Source organism: Nerophis lumbriciformis, linkage group LG02 (genome assembly GCF_033978685.3).
Source record: "Nerophis lumbriciformis linkage group LG02, RoL_Nlum_v2.1, whole genome shotgun sequence".
In the NCBI taxonomy this organism is placed as follows: domain Eukaryota; kingdom Metazoa; phylum Chordata; class Actinopteri; order Syngnathiformes; family Syngnathidae; genus Nerophis; species Nerophis lumbriciformis.
Window position 1 is genome coordinate 55,712,369 of NC_084549.2, and position 25,132 is coordinate 55,737,500.

The 25,132-nt window shown below is 38.0% G+C and overlaps 1 protein-coding gene across 2 annotated transcripts in view; it reads left to right on the forward strand.

Moving 5' to 3' along the window:
• The window catches only part of adss2 (adenylosuccinate synthase 2), a 74,707-nt gene that overhangs the window by 38,710 nt on the left and 10,865 nt on the right, over positions 1 to 25,132 (forward strand). For both annotated transcript variants that reach the window (XM_072916598.1, XM_072916602.1), the window contains exons 3-9: positions 2,309 to 2,377; positions 2,459 to 2,509; positions 2,650 to 2,716; positions 7,909 to 8,016; positions 13,424 to 13,505; positions 13,578 to 13,704; positions 21,067 to 21,221. In XM_072916598.1, the coding sequence (XP_072772699.1) occupies positions 2,309 to 2,377; positions 2,459 to 2,509; positions 2,650 to 2,716; positions 7,909 to 8,016; positions 13,424 to 13,505; positions 13,578 to 13,704; positions 21,067 to 21,221 (659 nt within the window). The remainder of the gene's footprint in view (positions 1 to 2,308; positions 2,378 to 2,458; positions 2,510 to 2,649; positions 2,717 to 7,908; positions 8,017 to 13,423; positions 13,506 to 13,577; positions 13,705 to 21,066; positions 21,222 to 25,132) is intronic.

Here is a 25,132-nt window from a genome sequence, read left to right on the forward strand (position 1 = left end):
ATGTCTTAAGAGGCACATATGTAGCATAGGAGAAACATTTCTTTTTTTTAAATAGATATAAAAAATATATGAGATAAATATTCTGTAAAATTAAACAAAATAAAATGTGAAAATTACGCAAGAATGTAACTATTAACATGTGATTAACTCATTACATGCAAAGTGAGATATGTGAAGCCATTTTGATGATTATGGCTTGCAGTTTAGGAAAATCTTGAATCGATCATCAAAATTATAACAAGTAAAGGCTTGACATTCCTCACTTTGCATTTAATAAATTATCACATATTGCCATATTTTATTTGTGTGCGTGCGGGTTGTACGGTATACCGGTACTAATAAAGTATTGCGGTACTAATCAATTGAAATTGGTACTATACTGCCTTTGAAAAATATATATCATTATCATATATCAAATATAATTCTTTCATCTGAATGTCGCTGTGTGGCGGTGACTACATAGCCGAGGCGCATGATGTTGTGTCAAAACGCCCACACAAAGTGCGTACAAGCAATAATATCTTGGTGGGGAAGAATGGCAAAAAACAGCAATTCTGCTGGTTAATAAAGAGGGTGCGTGAAGTGCAATACGGCTGGTATTTCGGCATCAAAACTAACAGTTAAAGTGACGCTTTAAACAGGGAGGCGCCACGTCGCAAGTGCTGGTTTTCACTTTTCCTGCTTGTCGGCTCCCAGACTGTGGTCAGGGCCGATATTTTGTCGGGGGTAATATCCTTCACTTTAGTGGGTACGTAAAGCTCCACACTTTGGTCTATTACCGGTAGTTACAACTTTGTCACTTTATTTATAATTTCCACAGGGCACAACCGGACCTCCACCATGCTATTAACACTCCTGCACATGCTACCGCTACCTCTCCTAACTTGCCCACTCACGTCATTCACCCCACATACTGCCATTCTTAAAGGAGCACACACACACATACATACACTACTCTCACAACAGCTGCTTCTTTTGTTTCTAGCCTTTTTAAAAAACGTATGCATCAAAGAAGATTATGCAAATTGTACAATGATGTCATGATGACCTCGCCCCTAGCCATGCCCCCACCCCCGCCCTGAGGCTAAACCCTGGGGTTGTCAAAAATAAATATCTGCTTGTCACCTTGACCTACCAATTTAAAAGCAACTTAGCAATATGGTAGTAAAAAATACTATAACCAAAAAGAGTTGAGTTTTTTTTTTTTTTTTTTTTAATTTTATTAAATCAACACAGAAAACAACACACGATACACCTTCAACCAGTGCATCAACCCAAAAAAAAAAACCCTCCCTCCCCCATTCACACTCACACACACCCACTCACACAAAAGGGGTTGTTTCTCTCTGCCATCAATACTCTGGCTCCCACAACATGGACAACACTTCTGCAAGGGACACAGTCCCTGAAGCACACTTGATTGTTTGTGCTGCTGGTCCACTAACATTTTCATTTAATTACTATTTTTTTTCCCTTTTTCTCCCCCATGTAATTATTTTTATATTGTTTACTTTCCTTTTTATCCAAGAAAATATTTATTTATCTTATCTATAAAAAAAGAAAAGAAAAAAAAAAAGGAAAGAAAGGACCTTATCTTCACTAGACCTGGCTGTAAATGAAATTAGCTTCGTTTAAAGGTTGGTTTTTTTTTTAAACCAGGTCCAATCCAGATAATGTCCAAGTCGGGTCCAGCAACACACACCTTCATTCATGTACACTGAGAAAAAAAAAAACAAGAAAAAAAAACAGAACATTTTGGAACACAACAGATTGCATATAATCTATAAACAAAATTACATTTTCAAAACAAAAACAAAAACAAAAAAAATGTATGTACAGTCCAGCTTATGTTCAGGTCACTAAAAATTAGGGAATACAACAACAGATAGCATAGTTGATGTTATTATTATACATTTAAATTAATATACTCATTGTTACAAACGGCCCTCCTGAGGGCAACCATAACCGCAATGTGGCCCGCAATGAAAACAGAATTAACACCCCTGCCCCAAGGTTTGATGGAATTTACGTTTCTTGCACAGTTATACAAAACACCCACTGTAAATTTAGGGTGTTTTGTCGGATCAACACCAAATTGACACCTTTTAGGGGACAAATGATCACATGTGTGTAAAATCTGAGCCAGATTGGTTCAAAAACATGGTCGCCGTCAAGAAAAATGTTGTTGGACATGAGAACTAATACTGATTGTACAGCTATGAGGATGTCTTACAAAGCATTTAGGGTACAACAAATAGAGGGCGCCTAGCATCCTCACCGAGTGTGCTTCTGGTTGTGTTCACGTCAGGTAACGGCGTCGTGATCCACCTTCCAGGCCTGTTTGAAGAGGCCGAAAAGAACGAGCGCAAAGGGAAAAGTGAGTTGATTTCTCGCCGTGTCCAAAATGAGCGTGATGGGGTTTCAGTCTGTTGAGTGTCAAACTATATTTGGGGCGCAGGTCTCAAAGGCTGGGAGAAAAGGTTGATCATCTCCGACAGAGCGCACATCGGTATGTAGCACCTGCACATACGTGTGTGTGTGTGTGTGTGTTAGTACGTGTGTTAGTACGTGTGTCGTATGAGATTGTGATTGTCTTCACCTTCTCCGTTGTGTGTGAGTGCGCGTATCCCCTCTCTGCCTCCTCCGCAGTGTTTGACTTCCACCAAGCCGTGGATGGCGTTCAGGAACAGCTGAGGCAAGAGCAAGCAGGCAAGAAGTAAGGAAACCGCTTAGTCCAACCAACATGGCTGCAACACAAACAAAACATGCAACTCTAACAAGGTCTTCAGGGGACACAGAACACAGTGGGATGCGTCCACAGTTGGGCCATTGTTGCAGGCAATAATGTTACCCTAGCCCAGTGTTTTTCAACCTTATTTGAGCAAAGGCACATTTTTTGCGTTGAAAAAATGCGGAGGCACACCACCAGCAGAAATCATTAAAAAACGAAACTCGGTTGACAGTAAAAAGTTGTTGTCGTAATTGTTGGATATGACTTTAAACCATAACCAACCATGCATCAATATAGCTCTTGTCTCAAAGTAGGTGTACTGTCACGACCTGTCACATCACGCCCTGACTTATTTGGAGTTTTTTGCTGTTTTCCTGTATGTAGTGTTTTAGTTCTTGTCTTGCTCTCCTAATTTGGTGGCTTTCTCTCTTTTTTTGGTATTTTCCTGTAGCAGTTTCATGTCTTCCTTTGAGCGATATTTACCGCATCTACTTTGTTTTTATCCTTCGTGGGGACATTGTCGATTGTCATGTCATGTTCGGATGTACATTGTGGACATCTTTGCTCCACGGTAAGTCTTTGCTGTCGTCCAGCATTCTGTTTTTGTTTACTTTGTAGCCAGTTCAGTTCTAGTTTCGTTCTGCATAGCCTTCCCTAAGCTTCAATGCCTTTTCCTAGGGGCACTCACCTTTTGTTTGTTTTTTGTTTAAGCATTAAATACCTTTTTACCTGCACGCTGCCTCCCGCTGTATCCGACATCTACAAAGCAATTAGCTACCTGCTGCCACCTACTGATATGGAAGAGTATTACACGGTTACTCTGCCGAGATCTAGACAGCACAGACACTCAACAACAACACATCATTTGCAGACTATAATTACTGGTTTGCAAAAAATATTTTTTACTCCAAATAGGTGAAATTAGACAATCTCCCACGGCACACCAGACTGTATCTCACGGCACAGTGGTTGAAAAACACTGCCCTAGCCACACCGCGCTTCAAATATTGCAGCTTTACCGCGTAGCAGATTTTGGGGGGATATTTAAAAAATATATACATGTTTTGCAATTATTTAATCCTAAATTAAGCATTTTCAAGCATTAAAATGGCAAAATAAACAAAAGATACTATAATACAGTAGTATTGGCCACAGATGAGACCAAACCAAACAGAGTGTGCTTTTCAGTATCATGGCCACTGATTGGCTCCGCCTCAGACAGCGTTACTATATTGGATTAACATAGTGTAAACGGGACTAAAGGGTGTTCTTTCATATTTATTATGTTGAATGATGTATTTAGAAGGTCATAAACCGTTTTTGTATGCTGTTGCTATGAAAATAGTAATTTATAATTAATAGGGGTATAACGATACTGTAGATACCACAGTATTTCGGTTTAAATTTTCGGACTAATACCGTGACGCGTGACAGTATCGAACAAAAATCATCAATCTATCTATTTTAGTTATGTTGCTTAACAAACACACAAACAAACCCTGGCAAAATCATAACCTCTTCGACTGAGGTAAGAAAGTCTGTTATGCAAAGTTTCCTGGACAACAAAGTCACGTCGCACCTCACAAAGGAAAATTACCCCCAAAAAAATTTACACCGTGGGAAATACTCAAAAGCTACTTGATAAATCCTCAATCCATCCATCCATTTCTACGGCTTGTCTTGCTCAATGTCGCGGGAGAACTGGAGCCAGCTGTAATCGGGCGGAAGGCAGCACCCTGGACAGGTCATCACTTCATAAACTGTCACCTAGAAAATATATTTGAAGCCAGCGAAGCTAAACATCAGTTTGTGAGGTATCTACACTATTAAAAGTTAAATTGTTAATTAACGTAGTCCCTAGTTTTTGTTGCGTTGGCTATTTAGTTCAGTCTTCGCTGTCTAGTCTTAGTTGCGCCCTAAAAGGTGTTAATATTGTAAGTATGTTTGTATGTAGCACACATCTCAGTTGTAGTTTTCAATAACAAATTTGGAGGTGTGAAATAGCCATGTGAAATCGCTAATGCTAATCAGTAGCATAGCAATAGCAAAGCCAATATATATTGGCATTAAGCTACTGCATTTTTGGAAAAGTGGAGCCTTACTTTAATTATGTTGGAGTCGATATCTTTGTTGGCATAGAAAATGTAAACATTTCATAAATATAGTTTGGCTGAGTTCACTCAGTACTACTGGAGTGATCGCCAAGTGCAAAGAGCCGACTGAGTCGGCAACCGGGCGTGAGGTCACGCGCATTCCAGGTACCGTAACATGGCACCGTTGGAGTTTGGTGATTTGGTGGGTTTCGGTTGCTGGCAAAAAAGTACTGGATTCGGTACCCATCCCTAGTAGTGGCATGCATTGTTGTCGTCTACAGTTATATCTTTCTAGTTCTATAATCAGTTTATTTCGCTACAGGTGCTTAATTTGTTTTTAATACTTGAATTGTGCTTTTTCGAGATTTTGCATCATGTCTTTCTTTCTAATTGCTCACCTTCACTAATTATTAAAACGTAACTTTAACACCGTTTAGAACAAACACAATGGCTGATGGGGTTTAAAAGTGGTGGATAACCTTGAAAATAGATCCTTTAGGTCAGGCCTATTCAACTACATAATGAAGAGGGCTGCAGTTTCAAGGGCCAAAGGCCTCAGGGGAAGGACATCAACATTTAGATGTTTCTTTAAAAAGTGCCTCTGCAGGTTATATTCCTTTGAGACTGTTTACTTATTCACAACGTAAACACATCAGCTTTCACACCGCACTGTCAATAAATTCATTATTCTGCGCTCCCTACTCGTTTCCAGTTTGTGCAGCTAGACAGATAACAGCAGGAAGAAACAGATGCTAAGTTTTGTTCCTTCTTTTGAATTATTTTTCTTCCTCAGTTTTATTTCTTAATACATCTTCCTTTATTTAGGTTTGTAAGACTGAAAATATAAACATTACAAAAGTATAACGTCATTTGTGTATTTTACATAATGTCCATTGTGTAGGTTGCATAAATTAGATATACGGTTTAGTGTTTATACACACAGCAAACATTGCACAAATGTGGTTTAACACAATTAAACCTAAGGTGTAATAGCTTTATCGCCCTCTGTTGGTCAAATTCAGCGCTATATGTATTTAGCCAGTTTTGATCAGTTTAACAGCCAAAAACAACACGACCACGAATACAGAAGACATCACAAAGTCAGCAATTTCAATACATTCAAGATTTATTTAAATTTTTTCAAGAGTTGATAGTGCCATCTTCTTTTACTTACCCACTGCTGCTTCATTGTGACACATATGCTTCACTGTTTCCCCCCTGATTGCTGACAGTAGTACTGCATACATGAGCAACCCTGTTTTGTATGGTTTCATCAAGCCTATTTGGATCATGTTCGGCGGGCCAAACTAAAAGCTTTGGCGGGCCGGATGTGGCCAGTGGGCCGTCAGGTGAAAAGACCTGTTTTAGATGCTTGAACAGCATTTTTTTTGTACAACTTTGTGTTTTGATAGTGCAGTGTGTTCAAACAGACATTAAATGTGAATAATTCCCATCATTAACATGAAGAAAGACTCCGTTAAATCCTGTTGAAAGATGGCTTGTCTTCACCAGCTTAAAGGCCTCGACTGTGTGCGCGTGTTCAGAGTTTAAGAAGACATTTAATGGCTTCAATTTAATGGCCTTGTGGCTTTCCAACACCTCCAGGCATCCTTCAAGCTTTGCCTGATGTCGTAGAAAGAGTCGTGCGTAGAAAGAGTCGTGCGTTGCCAAAACCCTCAAACCTTGAAAGAAAGCAGATATGAGTTCTGTCAGTCGGATAAAGGAGCATTGTTGAGCTGTAGAAAGGTCTTCCACAGAAATACCAACTTTCTCGTTAAATATAGTCATTATGAAAGTAGCTATATGGCCCACGTCCTGGCTGTAAAGTCTCATATCAAGTCGACAGAGTGATGCCTCCAGTCTTGTTTTAGATAAGTGTGCTACGTGCCAGGGTTAATGATGAAACCCAATCAGCCGTCAGGATGGCTGGCAATTCAGCGCTATATGTATTTAGCCAGTTTTGATCAGTTTAACAGCCAAAAACAACACGACCACGAATACAGAAGACATCACAAAGTCAGCAATTTCAATACATTCAAGATTTATTTAAATTTTTTCAAGAGTTGATAGTGCCATCTTCTTTTACTTACCCACTGCTGCTTCATTGTGACACATATGCTTCACTGTTTCCCCCCTGATTGCTGACAGTAGTACTGCATACATGAGCAACCCTGTTTTGTATGGTTTCATCAAGCCTATTTGGATCATGTTTGGCGGGCCAAACTAAAAGCTTTGGCGGGCCGGATGTGGCCAGTGGGCCGTCAGGTGAAAAGACCTGATTTAGATGCTTGAACAGCATTTTTTTGTACAACTTTGTGTTATGATAGTGCAGTGTGTTCAAACAGACATTAAATGTGAATAATTCCCATCATTAACATGAAGAAAGACTCCGTTAAATCCTGTTGAAAGCTGGCTTGTCTTCACCAGCTTAAAGGCCTCGACTGTGTGCGCGTGTTCAGAGTTTAAGAAGACATTTAATGGCTTTAATTTAATGGCCTTGTGGCTTTCCAACACCTCCAGGCATCCTCCAAGCTTTGCCTGATGTCGTAGAAAGAGTCGTGCGTTGCCAAAACCCTCAAACCTTGAAAGAAAGCAGATATGAGTTCTGTCAGTCGGATAAAGGAGCATTGTTGAGCTGTAGAAAGGTCTTCCACAGAAATACCAACTTTCTCGTTAAATATAGTCATTGTGAAAGTAGCTATATGGCCCACGTCCTGGCTGTAAAGTCTCATATTAAGTCGACAGAGTGATGCCTCCAGTCTTGTTTTAGATAAGTGTGCTACGTTCCAGGGTTAATGATGAAACCCAATCAGCCGTCAGGATGGCTGGCGTGCAAGTTCAGCCAAAAGCCATCTATGCTAACGCTCTCTTTTAATAGATACAAATTTGCCATAATGTGTGATGGTTAGCTAGCTGAAGAAGGGAAAATGCTGAGTCTGGTGAAAGTGTGTAGGCGATATTATTGTGTGGAGGCTGAATTTATAACAATCTGTGTGTCAATTTGAATAAATGTCGCTACGTTTGTGTGAAAAGGGGCTAAAATCACATCACATTTTTGTCTTTCTCTGTCTGTGACGCAATCAGCCTGGGGACGACAAAGAAAGGCATCGGTCCGGTTTATTCTGCCAAGGCGGCACGCAGCGGCCTCAGGATATGTGACCTTCTGGCAGACTTCACACATTTCTCAGAGAGGTTTGTGTCCATTCTTTTATTGTGCGTGGTGGCATTAAGCCCTTTGAAGGCCCCATAAAGCTGTACTGTAACTACGAGTAGACTGTATGTGCGTGCGTACAATTACCGGTACTATCCCTGATAGCTCGTCGTTCCTTTACGTTTCTAAAAGTTGACCTTACAAACCTGCCCCTAATTATATGGGCTATTCAAAGCACACGCTTAGCCCCTTTTTAACTAAACACAGGAAGAACTGCAATTTTCATCATTTTTAGTGTACATCTTGACGCTTCTGAGTTAATTTCACAGTACAGCATGTAAGATTACCATATTTTCCAGACTATGGAGCGCACCCGTATATAAGACGCACCCGCAAAATTTTAGAAGAAACAAATATTTGTTCATACATAACCGCCTATATATTTGTTGGGAAATTAGTTATTTACATGTAAATGTTTTGTAAATGTTTATTTGCGTACCTTAATTGTTTCCAAACGGTGACTAACACGGCAGTAAAACGGATGATCAGAAACAGAAGACATCGTCATAGACCCACTCGCTGCGAAAGTTAGCTCTCCAATCAGCTAAACAGAGTCAATAACTTCACGGTGACGTTTTGGGGAATTTACTGAGGAATTTGTGATATTGAAACAATACAAAAAGAATGCCATTGTATGTTAATTCTAGCCCAGACACTCGTAAACATGTTAGCATATTCACTAATGCTAACGACACTAGCTTGATTACATTATGTCGTTGTGGCTAGTGCAGCCCTTCGAGATACCTGTGATTAAGGATAAGTAAACTTTGATGGATTGATTATGATAACACGTACAAATATGCAATAAAACACTCCTACAGACATCACACATGGGACTGTTTAGTAAGTAAGAATTGTTTTAGTTATATTGTAAATCTTACAAACGTTGCTTAGAGTGATGAATGACGAATCTTTCGATCAGAAACGCTATGGATGGTTTTACTTCCGGTTTAAGGCATCAAAATAGGAAATACATTTTCAACGCGCAACACCTGCAGAGAGTGAACTCGTCCAAAAGTTGGTGCCATAGCACAAACAATAACACACCTTTTCAGTGTTTCTGCTTGTTTCATGAAAACTATCGTACACAAAACATTATGGCTGATAGTGAAGAAAAAAAGAAAAATGTAGCGTCCTATAGTCTGGATTTTACGCTAGTCTTAAACTTTCCATATTTCATCAAATGTAAATACTGAACAGCAGAGAGTATCTACTACAGGGGTGTCCAAAAGGCCGCATAAGAAAAAGTCAAAAGTATACGGGGCCCATTTTGATATATTTTTTTTTTGTAAAAAAAAAAATCTGAAAACAGACATAATACAGATTACATGTACCGTATTTTTCGGACTATAATTTTTAAATGTAATTTAAATTAAAATGTTTCATTTTAATAACATTTTCTCATGTTCTGAATAATTCTGGTTGTGCTTACCGACCTCAAAGCAATTTTATTTGGTACATGGTGTAGTGATAAGTGTGACCAGTAGATGGTAGTCACACATAAGAGATACGTGTAGACTGCAATATGACGCCAGTAAACAACACCAAAACTTTAAATGTTCTTTTGAGAAAATAGAACATTACACATGGCACTCAAAAATTTGTCGTAATGTTTTAGTACGACTTTGGTAAGCTATGAAGCGGTATCGCTTGATGGATTGTCAGCGCATTACGGCTACCGTAGTCATACATACGAGTTTTATTATGGTGTGTCTATAAGAACCGCAAAATGGCACACATTAGCAGACATTATCTGGCGTTTTGTTTCACAATATTATGCAAAACCAACTTTTCTTAAATTCTGGTACCTGCTGATGTGTATTTGGCATCTGCATACGTCTTGAAAAATTGCGCGCGTCCGCCTTTGTATTCTGTGCCGACTCCGTAGTAGGTAAGCTTCTTCTTTTTCTCTCTTCTTGTTATTGGGGCATTTATCTTCTGCTGTTGCTATTTGTAATCTAAAGTAACGTATAGTTCTAATTTATATCTGTCAGTAGACTCACTACGAAAGCTTTAAAAACTACCGGCGTAGTGGGTTCACATAATTCACCCAAGGAACTTTAGTTAGAGAGTTCCAGTCAGACGGCTTTTCATGGAACACATTTCCGGCGTTGTTGTCGCACTTGTGAGCCATGGATGAAAAGATGCTGTCTGAATGTCATTAAAATAGTTAGCTCCATTTTTTGACACTTCTCCGACTCCCGTCCTTACACGCTACACCGGTACAACAAAAATGACAGGGAGAAGACGCTGTCGAAGGTGAGCCACGTAAATAAGACCGCCCATAAAACGGCGCATCCTGAAACGACGGTCGAAAGCAACTTAAAAATGGTCTGTAAAACTTAATCCATGCAACATTTTGACCAAAGAACTACCATTACATGTTATGTACACCACAAGGAAGTGTTTTAAATTTAGGAAAAAAATCATAATATCACCCATTTAATGCGCCTTAAAATCCAGTGCGCCTTTTGTTTCAAAACAGAACTGAATAGACCCGCTCATTGGCAGTGCGCCTTATAATCCGGTGCGCCCTATGGTCGGGAAAATACGACTTGCATCAGCATTGTATTATAGATGAAAAATTGTACTATCATTAGTTATTACCGGGGTGTCCGAAGTCCAGCCAGGTGGCCATTTGCGCACCAAAGCTCAAGTTTTGTTGATCTGCAACGTATTGTCGAAAAAACTAACAGTAAAAATGTAAAACATTTAAATTTAAAAAAGAACTAAAACACTTATTAAAAAGCTGAAATTTTGATTGTATTAACTAATAGTAAAACAATATGTCAAAGCTTACACTAAGTTTTGATATGTCTGTTTGTGGCATTTAAAAAAATAAAAACGTACCTCACATATATAGACTTTCAAATGTTGAGCTCTTTTCTCATTACAGTCTTTTTGTTCCGTTTCTTACATTATTACTGTTTTTTTTCCTGACATGTTGCTGGCCAACAAAACTCCTGTTCTAATAGAATGAGTTTATGTAGGAAGAGGATTTTATTTGTACAAATACTATTAATATTAAATGGTGTATTGTTTTCCACAAAATACTTCATGATTGTTAAAATTACAATGTGATATATATTAATGTGAATGTTTCTATTCAATTAAGAGTCTCCCATAGATGCCCGGTGTAATAAGTGTTGCATTAACAGCTGTGGCTGCAGGCAACTTCCACATGTAGACTATTTATACTAACTCCAGAAGCTGCATTTGAAATATTATGGGTTTTCAGAATTAGGTATTCAACAATTAATTGATGTAATCGATTAGAAAAAATCCCTAATTCATAATATGTTGCTTCAGTTAATCGTTTAATGATTGTAACTAATATAAATGTGTCAAATCCAGCATGCCGTCGTCTGTGTGGCGGCCAACAGCAGAGAGTTTATTTAATTTTTTAAATTAATGCACGTATGTTAAACGTGCAATTACAATGTTGATGTGCATTCATTTAAAAAAATAAGGTTATATAGCAAGTACAAAAATTGTTTGTCAACTATTTTCCCTAAAATATATTTATTGAAAAGCATGGAGGTCTACAACTTATTTATGTGTGGCTACTACTACCATGTTTGTTGCTGTTGCACGCGCCGTTTACGAGTAGCGTGTTGTCCCCATTTTTATCAAAATACACAATGTTGACATCTATGTTATGTGCTGAAAGATTCATTTATGATCGTTGACTTTGGTAAAAGTTCAACTCTTTTAGGTTTTGCCCACATTTGCTTTCTTTTATTTAGACTTGCCGAGTTGGTGCTTTTCGAAACACTCGTAGCAAACGTTTTTAGGAAATACAAATAATTACAAGATAATACTTAAATGGGAAATAAACGTTAAAAGTATATCAATTAAACCTTTAACAAAGTGATCACTGCAAACTCATGCATTCTTTGACTCTGCTCCATTGGACTGGAGTTTGAGCTGCATGCTCTTCTCGTCGTTTTGTAAAATCTTGCACTCTTCCTCCCTTTTTGATTACCTCTCGAGTAACGAAGAGGAAACGTTTATCCTTTTCGCGCTTTGAACGATTTGTACAACTGAAAACAACGCAAGCATAGGAATTTTTTCTTTCAGAAAGGCTCAATCCCATTAAGAACAGAGCTAGCTTGACCACCACGCGTATTTACTAGGCGGGAGGTAAGCCGGACGTGACGTCAGTAAAATCCAGGCAATAGTCCAAAAAATACGGTAAATATCCTCCAATAAGCACACATGGGTGGTCTTTTTTCTGTTTTAATCATGTCATTTGTAAAAGGTAAACATGGTAGCCTATAGACCAGGAGAAAAATATACTCAATGTAAACATCTTTATTACAAATGTAAATTTTCTCTGAATATAATCCCCTCAGATATCAAGGCAGAAAGGAAAGGAAATGTCAACACAGCCATGGAAAACAATCAATACAAACAAAATTCTAAAATGACATTGAACACTTAAAGATAACCTCTTAAAATAAAGGTGCACAAACAAGCAATATGTAAGAAACTCATAAAGTGTAACAAAATAGTGCAAAAATGTAAACATGGGGAAATCTAAGAATAACTACCGGTATTTTCTACAGGTTTGGTGCCAGGAAGTTACAGCTGTGCTCTAAAGGGTGAGCGCGGCTAAGGTGGTGTGGTATTACCGATCTTGTGGGGACAAGCGCCTTGCATAATTTACAGACCACATTGGTCTGACTATTGTCCAACAAAAAAAAAATATCCAAAAAACTGCCATACTGTCGAGGTGACTTATCTACAATTTATTCGCTTTTTGCAGCACTCATTTTTACTTTCTCTCCACTCCATTCAAAGAATCAATAGCAAGACAACAAGATGGCGCAACCAAACATGACAGTTGACACTGTTACCATATTGGCTGATTGGCTGTTAGCGTGTTACTTCCTCCTGATCAGTGATCACTCCCTGCTTTGCTCGGTTACCAGAGATTGAGTCACTTTGTTCATGCAATCAACCTTGCTTCGCAACTTCCGGTTTCTTCCGACAACAAAGGAGGAAAAAAATGATCAAACATTTCATGGAACGCATTTTTTAATATCGATTACGGGTCTATCACGATATATAAATTGATATTGTTTTATTGCAGAACCCTAACTTCTACATGTATTTTAAAATGCTGATCGCGCTACTCAGCTGTTTCTGTGAAAATGAACTCATTAGCTATATGAATGATAATTATTCTTAAGATTATATGAATTAACAAAATGACCGCGATAATGACTTTCGTTCTGTTGCTGCTCTATTGTGCAATATATTTGTTAATGAATGACTGTCATCATAAACAGCCACAATTTCCGTGATCTTTTCTCATGTACTCCCAATAATATTTTAAGTTGAAAAAATAACTTGTTGTAAATGATGAGTTTTCAAATTTTTCAGGTATAAAGTCTTGGCCCAGCAGTACCAGGACATGTACCCCAGTCTGCAGATAGATGTGGAGGGCGAGCTCGTCAAGCTAAAGGTGAGCAGGAATAGAAATGAATGAATTCAGAACGCTTAATTAAAGACTCGCTTCTCTGTCGTCACGTTTCAGGATTACGTGGAGCAGATCAAGCCCATGGTGAGGGACGGTGTGCACTACATGTACGAGGCTCTACATGGGCCTCCCAAGAAGATCCTGGTGGAGGGAGCCAACGCGGCGCTGCTGGACATCGACTTTGGTCAGTAGTTCACGCCCATGTGCGCCATGACCGCGTACTCCTAACCCCAATCTGTGTGCACTGTCCTCAAATTGCATAGCGCCGCTCGCTTTGCCATGATCCCGTGGTGAGTTGACTGACATGCTTGTGCATCTGGGCTGTGTGCACACTTGTTGACCCACACCGGCCTGTGCATGAGCACCAAACTAGGAGTGTCCCTATCCGGCCCAATATTAGCAAAAAAAAAACAAGTATAGGATTGTATTGCCTTTCATCTAATCTTTGAGATATATTTGCTCCGAATACAAGTAGTCCTGCAGCGTGTTTACTTGTGCAAAGATGAACAGCAAGTTTACATATACTGTATTTCCTGGACTATAAGCCGCACCCACTAAATTTTAGCACAACTAAAAAATATATATATATATATATTAGCCGCATAGGACTGACTATAAACCGCAGATACATACCAGTACATTGTGAAATGAGATATTTACATAAACATTTTTGTAAATATTTATTTAAATACATTAATTGTTTCCAAACAATGCCTGTAAAAATGTTGATCAAGCAAAACAGAGAAGTCATTGATGTCTTTATTCATTCTTTATGAGATGAATAAGATGTTCTCCTTTTTAATAAGGTTCAAGATGTTTATCAGGATTCTTCTTCCTTGTACTTTAACACTGGAGTTGGAACAGTTTCTTAAAGTGGATCATTTTAGTACATTATTTGGTTTCTATGCTTAATTAATTCCATAATTTAGCCGTTAGCAGAAAAAACCCATAGATTAGCTGCACCTTTGTATAAACCGCAGGGTTCAAAGCTTGGGAAAAAGTAGCGGCTTGTAGATGCTTGCATTCCGTCACGTGACTTCTTCCCGGAAGTGAAAACCAGTGGTGGTCAACCAAACCAAGGTGGCTGTTGTGCAGCAAACAGAGTGTGCATTATCTGAGTACACAAGGACCCTAGATCTTCCAGCAAAAAGCAGATACGAGCAAAAAATCGGAATATGCGATGAAATATATCCCTATACTTTATTACAAAAAAGATTTGTTGAGTAATATCAAGGATTATTCGTAGGCGGAGTTCCCAGACATATTGAGCTATTGTGCTCCAGACGCCAATGTACACGACAAAACAGATGAAAACTTGGAAAAGCATGGAGGTCTGCAACTTCTTTGTGTGGCTGGGTCAAGGAAATTGGTATCAAGACTCTCCCGAAAAAATATGGATTGTTTTTGCTTGGTTAAGGTTGCATTTTATGATTTAACTCTGCGTCTTCTACCATGTTTGTTGCTGTTGTACGCGCCGTTTACTAGTATCGTGTTATCCCCGTTTTTATCAAAATGTAACTATAGATGTCAACATTGTGTATGTGCTGAAAGATTCATTTATGATCGTTGACTTTGGTAAAAGCTTAACTCTTTTAGGTTTTGCTCACATTTGCTTTCTTTTATTTAGACTTGCCAAGTTGGTGCTTTTTATTTAGACTTGCTGAGTTGGTGCTTTTCGAAACACTCATAGCAAACATTTTTAAGAAATACAAATAATTACAAGATAATATTTAAATGAGAAATAAACGTTAAAGGTATATCAAACAAACATTTATCAAAGTGATCACTGCAAATTCATGCATTCTATCGCTCTGCCCCCTTGGACTGGAGTGTGAGCTGCTTTTCTTGTCATCGTTTCGTAAAATCTTGCACTCTTCCTCCATTTTGATTACCTCTCGAGTAACTCTGAAGAAACGTTTATCCTTTTCACGATTTGAACGATTCATACAACTGAAAACAACGCAAGCCCAGGACATTTTTTCTTTTGAGAAAGGGTGAATCCCATTGAGAACAGAGCTAGCTTGACCACCACACGTATTTAATAGGCGGGAGGTCAGCCGGATGTGACGTCGGTAAAATCCAGGCAATAGTACAGAAAATACGGTAAATGTCCTCCAATAAGCACACGTGGGTGGTCTTTTTTCTGTTTTAATCAAGTCATTTGTAAAAGGTAAACTTGGTAGCCTATAGACCAGTGGTCCCCAACCACCGGTCTGTGACGCATTCGCTATTGGGCTGCACAGAAACAATAATTAATTTATACTCTACCGCATTTTCTCTGACTTAACTTTCGCCTGTCCCACTAAACACACCAATAAGCTTGTTAATAGATGTATATTACAACTCCTTTGTTATAGTACATGGGACAATGCACATTAATGGACATACAAAATGTTAATGTGCCAGATTGTAGCCAAAGGCTAATTTTTCTCTGTTTTTATCTGCCACACGTAAAAAGCCGGTCCGTGAAAATAATGCATACATTAAACCGGGCCCTGGTGGAAAAAAGGTTGGGGAACTCTGCTATAGACTACTAGGAGCTAGCAGCTACACAACAGCTTAGTACTCGGGATGCTCAAAAAAATCAATTCTTATCTGAATCGCGATGCTTATTTATTCTGATTCTGAATCGATTCATAATTTTCAAAAAATAACTATTTTTTTTTTTAGAATCAAATTTGATAAAATCTATTTTAAGCCATTTTCATGCTTATTCGCTGCGCGTATACGTCATCAACCAAAAAGAGGTTTTCTAACCTCTAACTTTTGGGAAAGTCTTATAGAAGTTTTTATACCAAATTGCGAGAATCAGTTTGAATCAAGAATCGCGTTAAATCGAGAATTGATTCTGAATCGAGTCGTCCCCACATTATCTGAATCTTGAGTTGCCCAAAGATTCCCACCCCTAGTAAGCACACAGTAGCACACAAACTACACATATTTAATAAGTGTCATTAATTGAACAATATTGCTGTCTCAAACACCCCATTTGTCAATATAAATAAATATCAAATAAATGATAGTTCCATACTACTTACTAGGGATGTAATGCAGTGTTGGTGCTAGGAATCTTCAAAATGGGGTCCTAGGGACCCCATCAAGTCATAAAAATGGGGTCCCACAGTAAATTTATGGGGTGCCACTTTTTTGTAACCGTTTTGAAAACAAATGATAAATGTATGCATTATTCTGTTATATCTTACATTCTATATTGTGTTTTGGAAAAAGGTTGTCATAAACATTAATTAATTCATTAAAAAAAATCGCAAATGCAGTATTAGTGATAGATAAAACTTTTGGTCAATCAAAATTTAAGAAACTGTACCGGAAAGTGCATTACTTTGAAGTCGACCTATAATAATTAATAAATAATTTGACCCGGAAAATATACCGTATTTTCCGGACCATAGTGCGCACCGGATTATAAGGAGCACTGCCCATCAATTATCTATTTTGAATCTGTTTTCATATACCGGTATTAGGCGCACCGGATTATAGGGCGCATTAAAAGAGTCATATTATTATTTTATATTTTCTAAATGTAAAGCACTTCCTTGTGGTCTACATAACATGTAATGGTGGTTCTTTGGTCAAAATGTTGCATGGATTATGTTTTACAGATCATCTTCAAGCCGCTTTCAGACAGTCGCTTCAGGATGCGCCGTTTTGTGGGCGGTCTTATTTACGTGGCTCACCTTCGACAGCGTCTTCTCCCCGTCATCTTTGTTGTAGCGGTGTAGCGTGCAAGGACGGGAGTGGAAAAAGTGTCAAAAGATGGAGCTAATAATGACATTCGGCCTCTACTTGAATCAACAACGGACCAGCGTCTCCTCATCCGGAAACAACCACACCGGAAATGTGTCCCGTGAAAAACCGTCCGACTGGAAATCTAATAACTAAAGTTCCTTGGGTGAATAATGTAAACTCACTACACCGGTATGTTTTAGCGCTTTCATGGCGAGTTTACTGACAGATATAATTAAGAACCTTACACAACTTTATATTAGAAATGGCACTAAAACATTTACTACTAAAACATTTTGATAGATTTTTGAGCGCCGTGTGTTTCAACGGAACATTTAAAATGTTGGTGTTGTTTACTTGAGACTTATCTCTTATGTTTGACTGCCATCTACTGGTCACACTTATACTTACACCCTTTACCAAATAAAATAGTGTAGCGTCCCGGAAGAGTTGGTACTGCAGGGAATTCTGGATATTTGTTCGGTTGTGTTCATGTTGTGTTGCGGTACAAATATTATCCCGAACTGTGTTTGACATTGTTGTTTAGTTTGGTTTCACTATATGGCACATGTTTATGACCGTGTTGGCGATGTTTATACGGCCACCCTTAGTGTGACATGTATGGCTGTTGAGTAAAAATGCCCTTCATTCAATTGTTTGTTCAAAAGCAACATGGTCATTGGCCTTAAACATGCAAAATGACAGCTTTTCTTGACATCTTCAATTTAAGACCATTATCACTCCTTCCAAAGTTTTCAAAGCATTGAAGTGGGTGAGCTCAACCTTATAGTCCAGAAAATACAGTAAACAAAACGCCGGCGGAAAGCGTCCTGGGGACGTGTGGACTTCCGGAATTTTTCTGATTTCAATGTGTAAAAAGTAATGATATCAAAATCTCATGGTACGATATTATCACGGTTTCAAGGCTATGCTATTATATTATTGCAGTAATGTCCCAAAAAATTATCACTTGGAAAAAATGCCTTCGTGTGGAAAATGAAGTGCTACTTATGCGAAGGATAAACACATTAAACACTGTAAATTGGTTAGAGTGTCTGCCTTGAGATCGGTAGGTCGTGAGTTCAAACCCCGGCCGAGTCATACCAAAGACTATAAAAATGGGACCCATTACCTCCCTGCCTGGCACTCCGCATCAAGGGTTGGAATTGGGGGTTTAATCACCAAAAATGATTCCTGGGCGTAGCCACCACTGCTGCTCACTGCTCCCCTCACCTCCCAGGGGGTGAGGGTGATGCAGAGGATAATCTCACCACACCAAGCGTGTGTGTGACAATCATTGGTACTTTTTAATGCTCAAATGTTTTAATCCCATTTATTACTACCAGGAAGCATTTTCAAAGAGCAAAGAACAGTGAAGGAACAGTGTTTCAAGTAACTAGTAAACGTAAAAAGGAGGATCCACCAGCTTGAGCTTTCCGCTCTGCTCCTCTGCGCTGTGTCAAAAAAAAAGAAGCTTACTGAACGTTGCAGCAATGTTTATTACTGCCACCGACAGTACTGGAGTAAAACTGTTTGCCGGTACAATTTTTCAGATCTAACGCATACTTGCCAACCCTCCCGAATTTTCCGGGAGACTCCCGCAATTCAGCGCTTCTCCCGAAAACCTCCCGGGACAAATATTCTCCCGAAAATCTCCCGATTTTCAGCCGGAGCTGGAGGCCACGCCCCCTCCAGCTCCATGCGACCTTGAGTGAGGACAGCCTTTTTTCATGACGGGAGGACAACAGGGTGACAATAACTAAATAATCCAGACTAGAGATAAATTGTATTATTATGTTTATCTTACCTAAAAATAAATATATTTATTAATTAAAAAAACCAAAACTAAATAAATTTTTACTATATTTTGCTAAAAACATCAAAATTAATTGTATTTTTATTTGTATTTTTTCCTGACTCCTTATTACATCCAGCCATAGAATTATACATCAAAATAAACATTTGAAATAATTGATTTTAAATTATCATAATAATTAATTTAAAATGACCATATTTAATTATTAAAATAATTGCTTGTTTATCAACAACTTTAGCATTTTATTCATTACATTTTGAAACTCTCAGAAGCCAAGTTGTTATATTTCTTAATATTTATGTATGCAAGTTTGAAGTATCAATTATCTAAACACAGTTTTGTTTGCATATTTTCAGGATGTAGATATATATATATATATATATATGTATGTATGTATGTATGTATGTATGTATGTATGAAATACTTGACTTGGTGAATTCTAGCTGTCAATATACTCCTCCCCTCTTAACCACGCCCCCACCCCCCACCTCCCGAAATCGGAGGTCTCAAGGTTGGCAAGTATGATCTAACGGGTAAATGGAAGTGGAATGGCCACCCTACTCACTGCACCTTGCAGGTGTGAAATAAAAACATGAATATAAATAATTATATTATGTTCATGTTAGCGTTTAAGGAAGCTAGCAATTAGCGGCGCTATACAGGAATATTTTATTATCTTATTATTGCACATTAACAAGGTAACTTTAGTTTAAAACATCAATGTATACATGTCAGAGGTCCTCGGCCTAGAAAACGTAGAAGACCCCTGCTGTAGATGATGAAACTACACAAGACTGAACTTGCTTAACTTGTTGGGTCTTGCACAACTGAGCAGAGAGTGCATTAGAGTGTAGTGCTTGTACTGTAAACACTGCAATGGTAAAAACAGAAGGGGTATCTGTGCTCTGTGTCCCACTGATAAAAGTGTGACATTTGATAAGGTAAGTGTGGCAAATGTCACACGGAAGCATCAAACCTTCACCTCTTCTGCTTTCCGCGAGGTCACCGCCGCCACCACCACCACCGCGCTTTGGCACAACAACGTCTTGACTGTCACGGCCATCAAGCCTGCGCACTTTTGATGACACAACAATCTTTGTGAACACTGGGATGCTGTGCATGTTGGTGTCAGCATTGCACAACGATGTGGAAGGTTTACGGGTTACTTGACATGTTTTGGTTTTAGGCGCCGCACACAGGCCGCATTCCCTTTTGTCAAGGAGGCAATTATTCAAGGCTTTTCAACATGTATTTGAGGAATGTTTGACATAATCAGTGAACATGCAGGGATTTTTTTTTTTTGTGTGCATTCAATATTTTTCCAATGGTGTCCGATCTCCGTCACACGACACAAGCCAGCTGGCCAACTATATCAGGACGCGCTAAAATAAACATGTTCAATGCCAAATGGGGACTATTCAGATTCCTTACACGTCACTGAGAGAAATACAGTGTTCCCTCGTTTAACGCTGGGGTTACGTTCCCAAAAATACCTGTTTTAAGTGAAATCCGTGTAGTAGAAGTGGATTTTTTTTCCCGTTTGTTTTTGTTCATTATATTTTTTTTACGTTTACACTGTTTTTTGTCATTTACAGGATGTTTTTTTTATATTATCTGCATGTTTTTTGGTTACAGGTTTGTTTGTTTTTATTAGTTTTTTTGTTTACATTACTGTACAGTATATGTAGGCTCGCATCAAACAATTTTGTAAATTAGGCAAGCTAAATGCATTCTGCACTGTACAGGACACATGGCATGAAGAAGATTGATTGACAATGGTCTACAGTCCCTTAGCGATTCAGGATGCAGAACACAATGCGCATTCATACGCTGTACAAAAATGCGACACTGTAAAAAATTACACACACAAAAAAAATCAGTGTAACAGCGAGGCCATCTAAAGTGAACCATGTTGTAACGAGGGAACACTGTATATCGATAATAATCAGAGTATTAGGGTCACTAATATTGTTTTTTTCCCCCTAGGGACGTATCCGTTTGTGACATCGTCCAATTGCACGGTGGGCGGCGTGTGCACAGGCCTGGGCATGCCGCCGCAGAACGTGGGCGAGGTTTACGGCGTGGTCAAGGCCTACACCACCCGAGTAGGCATCGGTGCCTTCCCCTCTGAGCAGAGCAACGTAGGTCCACATTTTTATCTGGATTATTGCTAAAGATTTTGAAGAATTTTAGTACGGTGTAATTAATATACAATTAATATACATGTAGTATGGTGTAAATCAGTGGTCCCCAACCACCAGGCCATGGCCCGGTACCGGTCCGTAGATCGATTGGTACCGGGCCGCACACGAAAAAAAAAAAAAAAAATATATATATATTTTTTTAAATTTTTAAATTTTTAATTTTATTAAATCAACATAAAAAACACAAGATACACTTACAATTAGTGCACCAACCCAAAAAACCTCCTTCCCCCATTTATACTCATTCACACTCATTCGCACAAAAGGGTTGTTTCTTTTTGTTATTAATATTCTGGTTCCTACATTATATATCAATATAGATCAATACAGTCTGCAAGAAATACAGTCCGTAAGCACAAATGAATTTTTATGACAAAAAAAAAAACATACCCCCCAACCCCGGTCCGTGGAACTAATTTTCAAGCGTTGACTGGTCCGCAGTTACAAAAAGGTTGGGGACCACTGGTGTAAATGATAAACAGTTAATATACCTGTTAATGCACATGTCGTATGGTATAATTAATATAAATGTAGTACGGTGTAAATAATGAATTAATATACCTGTAGTACGGTGTAAACAATATACAATTAATATACATATTGTACGGTGCAATTTATAATTAATATACATGTAGTACGGTGTAAGTATACAATTAATGAATATGGTAAGACACATGTCGTATAGTGTAATTAATAAACAATTAATATAAATCTAGTACGGTGTAACATAGATTTAATATGCATTTAGTACTGTGTGAATAATATACATTTAGCACGGTGTAATTAATATACTAATGATAAACGTGTTAATACGCATGTCATATGGTGTAATTATTATACGGTAGATAGGCTCCAGCGCCCCCCGCAACCCCAAAGGGAATAAGCGGTAGGAAATGGATGGATGGATGTAGTACGGTGCAATATATAATTAATATACATGTAGTACAATTATTGAATATGGTAAGACATGTCGTATAGTGTAAATAATATGAATGTAGTACAGTCTAATTAATATATAATTAATATACATTTAGTACAGTGTAAATAATATACAATTAATGTACATTTAGTATGGTCTAATTAATATATAATTAATATGCATAGAGTAGAGTGTAAATAATATACAATTTATATACATTTAGTACGGTGTAATTAAAATGCAATTAATAAACATGGTTACACTTGTCGTATAGTGTAATTAATGCATAATTAATAAACATGTTAATACACATTTAGTATGGTGTAGTTAATAAACGTTGGTATGTTGTATTTGATATACAATTACAGGTAATAAGCTTGTTAATGTACATTTAGTATGGTGTATTTGATAAACATGTTAATATACATGTAGTGTGGTGTAATTAATATAAAATCAATAAAAATGCTAATATACATATGGTATGGTGTAACTCATATACAATTAAACATGTTAATGTACATGTACAGTGTGATTAATATACAATTGATAAACATGTTATTATATGTTTAGTATAGTGTAACTAATATACAATTAATTAACATGTTATTATACATATAGTATGTGTAACTAATATACAGTTAATGTAAATATAGTATAGTGTAACTAATATACAATAAAACATGTTAATATACATGTACTACCGTGTAATTAATATACTATTGCTAAACATTTTAATGCACATGTAGTAAAGTGTAATTACAATACAAATAATAAACGTGTTAATATACATGTAGTCCGGTGTAATTAATATATATGTTAATGTACAATAATTAAATGTACTGTATTGGAAATTACACGTTGCCCAAAACTTTAGGTACACCTGCACAATCTTATATATTTTAATAAATAAAAAAAAAATACATGTATACCTCAATCAAAAGTGAGCATGTGTGCAGGTTTACCCCATGAAGTGGTCTTTTCACATAGCACCATCTAGAGGACACCAGTGACACTGCATTACTTGGGCCCTCATTGTTTCAATATTTGTTTTTTGTAGTCTAAAGTTTTTCCATCCATCCATTCTATACCGCTTGTCCATTTTTGGGTTGTCAGGGTACACCATGGACAAGTCGCCACCTCATCACAGAGCCAATCCAGATAGACAGAAAACATTCAAGTTTTTATGTTAAAAAAATGTATGAATGTATTTATAATAACTAAAAAAGAGGTATAGAGGCAATTGTGGCTGGACTTTATGTTAATAATATAGTTTTCTTCTACTGTACGATTGTCATTCTATTTTATTTTATTTTATTTTATTTTCAACACAAAATAATGTAAAAAAAAATCTGGATTATTTCAAACTAAATACCACTATCTACCGCATTTTTTTGGATTATGAGTCAGTTTTTTTCATAGTTTGGCCGGGGGTAAAATATCAAATAATATTATTTATCTCTTTCACGTAAGAGACTAGGCGTATATCAGCAATCGTCACACACACACACGTCAACCAATAAAAGGAGGACCTTCTTGGTGTTACCGCTTCATGCAACGCAATCGCCTCTCTATCAGAGCAAGGACAACGATGTCCCAAAAACTGCCAGCAGACTTCCAATCCAAGGTAGACAGTTTCCGCGAGTTCATTGAAAAACATGTAAGTGAGCACAACGTGACACCGGATCATATTAATAACATGGACGAGGTCCCCCTCACGTTGGACATTACCATGGGCCGAAGTGTTGCAGAGAAAGGGCAATAGAGTCAATATCGTAACAACTGGTCATGAGAAATCATACTTCACAGTGGTGCTGGCATGTTCTGGAAATGGATCAAAATTGCCACCAATGGTCATTTTCAAACGAAAAACCATGCCAAAAATTAAATCCCCCTCAGTTGCAGTCGCCGTAATGAGAAAGGGTGGATGGATCAAGAAATCTTGAACCTATGGCTTACAAAGTGCTACATTAAGCGTCCAGATGGCTTCTTTAGAGCACGCAAAGCTCAGCTTGTGATGGATAGCATGCGAGCGCACATCACCCCACAGTTAAAAAATAAATTAAAAGTTTTAAACTCCATACCTGCCATCATCCCCGGTGGCTTAACCAAAATACTCGAGCCACTTGACATCTCCGTGAATAAGAGCTTTAAGGCAGTCCTGCACAACCTGTGGAAGCAGTGGATGATGGATGGAGAGCACAGCTTCACGGCAACCAGGAGAATGCGCCATGCAACTTTTCTGGATGTCATTGGATGGATCGACAAAGCATGGGCTTCAGTGACAACCGAAACCATCCTGTCCGGATTCAGAAAGGCTGGAATAATTGGAACTGCAACTGACGATGACTCTGACGTAAGCGACGTACCGATAGAAGAGGAAGCGGCGTGTTGTCTACCTTTGGAGTTGGCAGAGTTGTTTAGAAAGTGACACAGAGGAAGAAGATTTCATCGGATTTAGCAATTAAAAGTGACCGATTGTTTGGTAAACGTATAGCATGTTCTACAAACCCCGTTTCCATATGAGTTGGGAAATTGTGTTTAGATGTAAATATAAACGGAATACAATGATTTGCAAATCCGTTTCAACCCATATTCAATTGAATGCACTACAAAGACAAGATATTTGATGTTCAAACTCATAAACTTTTTTTTTTTTTTTGCAAATAATCATTAACTTAGAAATTCATGGCTGCAACACGTGCCAAAGTACTTGGGAAAGGGCATGTTCACCACTGTGTTACATCACCTTTTCTTTTAATAACACTCAGTAAACGTTTGGGAACTGAGGAGACACATTTTTTAAGCTTCTCAGGTGGAATTATTTCCCATTCTTGCTTGATGTACAGCTTAAGTTGTTCAACAGTCCGGGGGTCTCCGTTGTGGTATTTTAGGCTTCATAATGCGCCACACATTTTCAATGAGAGGCAGG